Here is a 2,132-nt window from a genome sequence, read left to right on the forward strand (position 1 = left end):
TCCAGATTTGGATATAGCTGCGATATGGACCGATCTCTCGATTTAAGGGTTTGGGGCAATAAAAAGCGCATTTATTGTCCGATTGCGCCGAAATTTCAGAGGATTTTGACGAAAGGCGGTTCACATATATACCCGAGGTGGTGGGTATCCAACGTTCGGCCCGGTCGAATTTAACGCCTTTTTACTTGTTGTTTTTAAACATAATCGCATTTTAGCTCGATACACTTTTCTAGCGATTTTCAATTTTTTTTTTTTTTTTTTTTTTTTTTTTTTTTTAGTAGTAGTAGTTGATTCATAGCAGATATGTTACTTAAAATTAATTTTCTAAATATGTACATTTATTCTTAGAAAGAAGTAATATTTATTAGCGACTATGTGTATAACGTCTGTCGCATAAACTTTAAATTTTAATTAATGATATTCATTTAATAAAAGTTGCCGATAATTATAAGCCATTCGTAAATAAGTTGTTAGCTTATCCCAATTTCCCACTTCAATTCCGTCTAGTATATGGAGTACTTCTACGAAGCTCAATGATGCTTTACTAAAGGCGGCCAATCTAAATTCTCTTAGAACCGGACAAATTCCAAGGAAATGGTCCAAAGTTTCTGTTTCTCTTAGGTTGCAAAGCTTACACATTTTTTCCGACTCATTCTCTTCAAAGTTATTGTAACCCAGGGATATCATTCCACTGCGAGCTTTAAATATCCAAGTAATATTTTCTGATGTGTATCGCTCATTAAGATAGAGATAGGCTTTGTTCGGGTCCAGGTATTTATATATTCTTTGTTGGCTTTCCGTTTTTCTGTGAATCCTATTTTGATAGAGGTTCAGTTTTAAGCTGTTTATAAGTTTCTTGGTAAAGTCATACCATAGGCTTGATGAAGGAAATGCTTCAGGCCATTGAATATCCATACTTGCAGCTAAGGATTTCAGTTCTTTTACCCAGAAGACATTTCTGCGTAATGCAATATTGGATAGCTGGTTTGGCAATCTAGCGCCCGAATGCTGAAACAGAGTTTTTCCTATATATTTTAAGTGCAGTCCCAGGGTATATATATGTGTATCCTCTACCTCCGTTTCTAGCATGAGTACGTAGTTTGGAGTACAAACTGGTAGTTTTAAAATCCTTTTTAAGAAATAACGTTGCAAGGAGTCAACTTCTTCGAAATGACAGAACCCCCAAACTTGGGCAGCGTAGGTTTGAATGGATCTGCAAACCGCTAAAAACAATTTCCATTTTGCGTTCATATTTATGTCTGTTCTGCCTACAAAGTTTTTCCATGTTGCGTTTATTGCAATTTTTGCTTGGTTGTTCCGATTTTGGATATGTTTAGTAAATGTCATCTTTGGTGTGAATATTACCCCTAAATATTTATATTCATTTGTAATTTTAATTACGTTTCCATTAAATTTCCATTTTTCGTGTTTGGCTAGTCTGCCTCCATTCCTGAAAACCATAATTTCCGATTTTGATAGGTTCACTTCCAGGTTCCAGGTATTACAGTATATTTCTAGGTTGTGTATCATATTCTGTAATACATGGTCGTCGTCTGCTAGCAACACAATGTCATCAGCGTATAGTAGGAGCCGTAGGTTCAAATTTTCGACAAAAATTCCGCCTTCAAGGTATTCATACAGGTCATTGATATAAAGAGAGAATAGTAATGGTGACAGTAAGCATCCTTGTTTCACTCCTTTAGTAGTATCAAAGTATTCAGATAATTCATAACCGTCCCAAGCTGCCGATTGCGTTTTATTATAGATTGATTCTATCATAGATACCATTTTGTGGGACACACCCAACTGAAAGAGTTTGTATATTAGTGCTTGCCTGGATATATTGTCAAACGCCGCTTTAAAATCTACGAAGAAGGCATAAACTTTTCTTTTTTCCCCCAGCTTTAGACTAATGACAGTTGAAAGGTTATATATGTTGTCAACCGTTGAATATTTCTTACGGAATCCTGCTTGAAACTCAGTCAGAATCCCATATTTTTCAACCCAATTATACAAGCGTTCGTTCAGAACTCCCATAAATATTTTGGCTACACAGTTCATAAAGGATATGCCTCTATAATTTGACGGATCATTGCTATCTCCTTTTTTATATATTGGATAAATGATCGTTT

At 35.3% G+C, this 2,132-nt stretch overlaps 1 protein-coding gene across 1 annotated transcript; it reads right to left on the minus strand.

Moving 5' to 3' along the window:
- Positions 1–308: 308 nt before the first annotated feature.
- Positions 309–1,813, minus strand: LOC131995078 (uncharacterized). The gene is made up of 2 exons (XM_059362857.1): positions 872–1,813; positions 309–814 (listed from the first exon to the last, which is right to left on the minus strand). Exons 1-2 carry the CDS (start codon positions 1,786–1,788, stop codon positions 412–414), a joined length of 1,320 nt encoding a protein of 439 aa, XP_059218840.1. The 5' UTR covers positions 1,789–1,813; the 3' UTR covers positions 309–411.
- Positions 1,814–2,132: the final 319 nt, after the last annotated feature.

This window comes from Stomoxys calcitrans, chromosome 2 (genome assembly GCF_963082655.1).
Source record: "Stomoxys calcitrans chromosome 2, idStoCalc2.1, whole genome shotgun sequence".
NCBI lineage: Eukaryota > Metazoa > Arthropoda > Insecta > Diptera > Muscidae > Stomoxys > Stomoxys calcitrans.

Excerpts from the sequence above, each read along its gene's own strand:
- LOC131995078 (XM_059362857.1), bottom strand. The coding sequence starts at position 1,788 with ATGGTATCTATGATAGAATCAATCTATAATAAAACGCAATCGGCAGCT. Across the intron at positions 815-871 it reads TTTCCTTCATCAAGCCTATG|GATTCACAGAAAAACGGAAA; the intron begins GTATGACTTTAC and ends CTATCAAAATAG.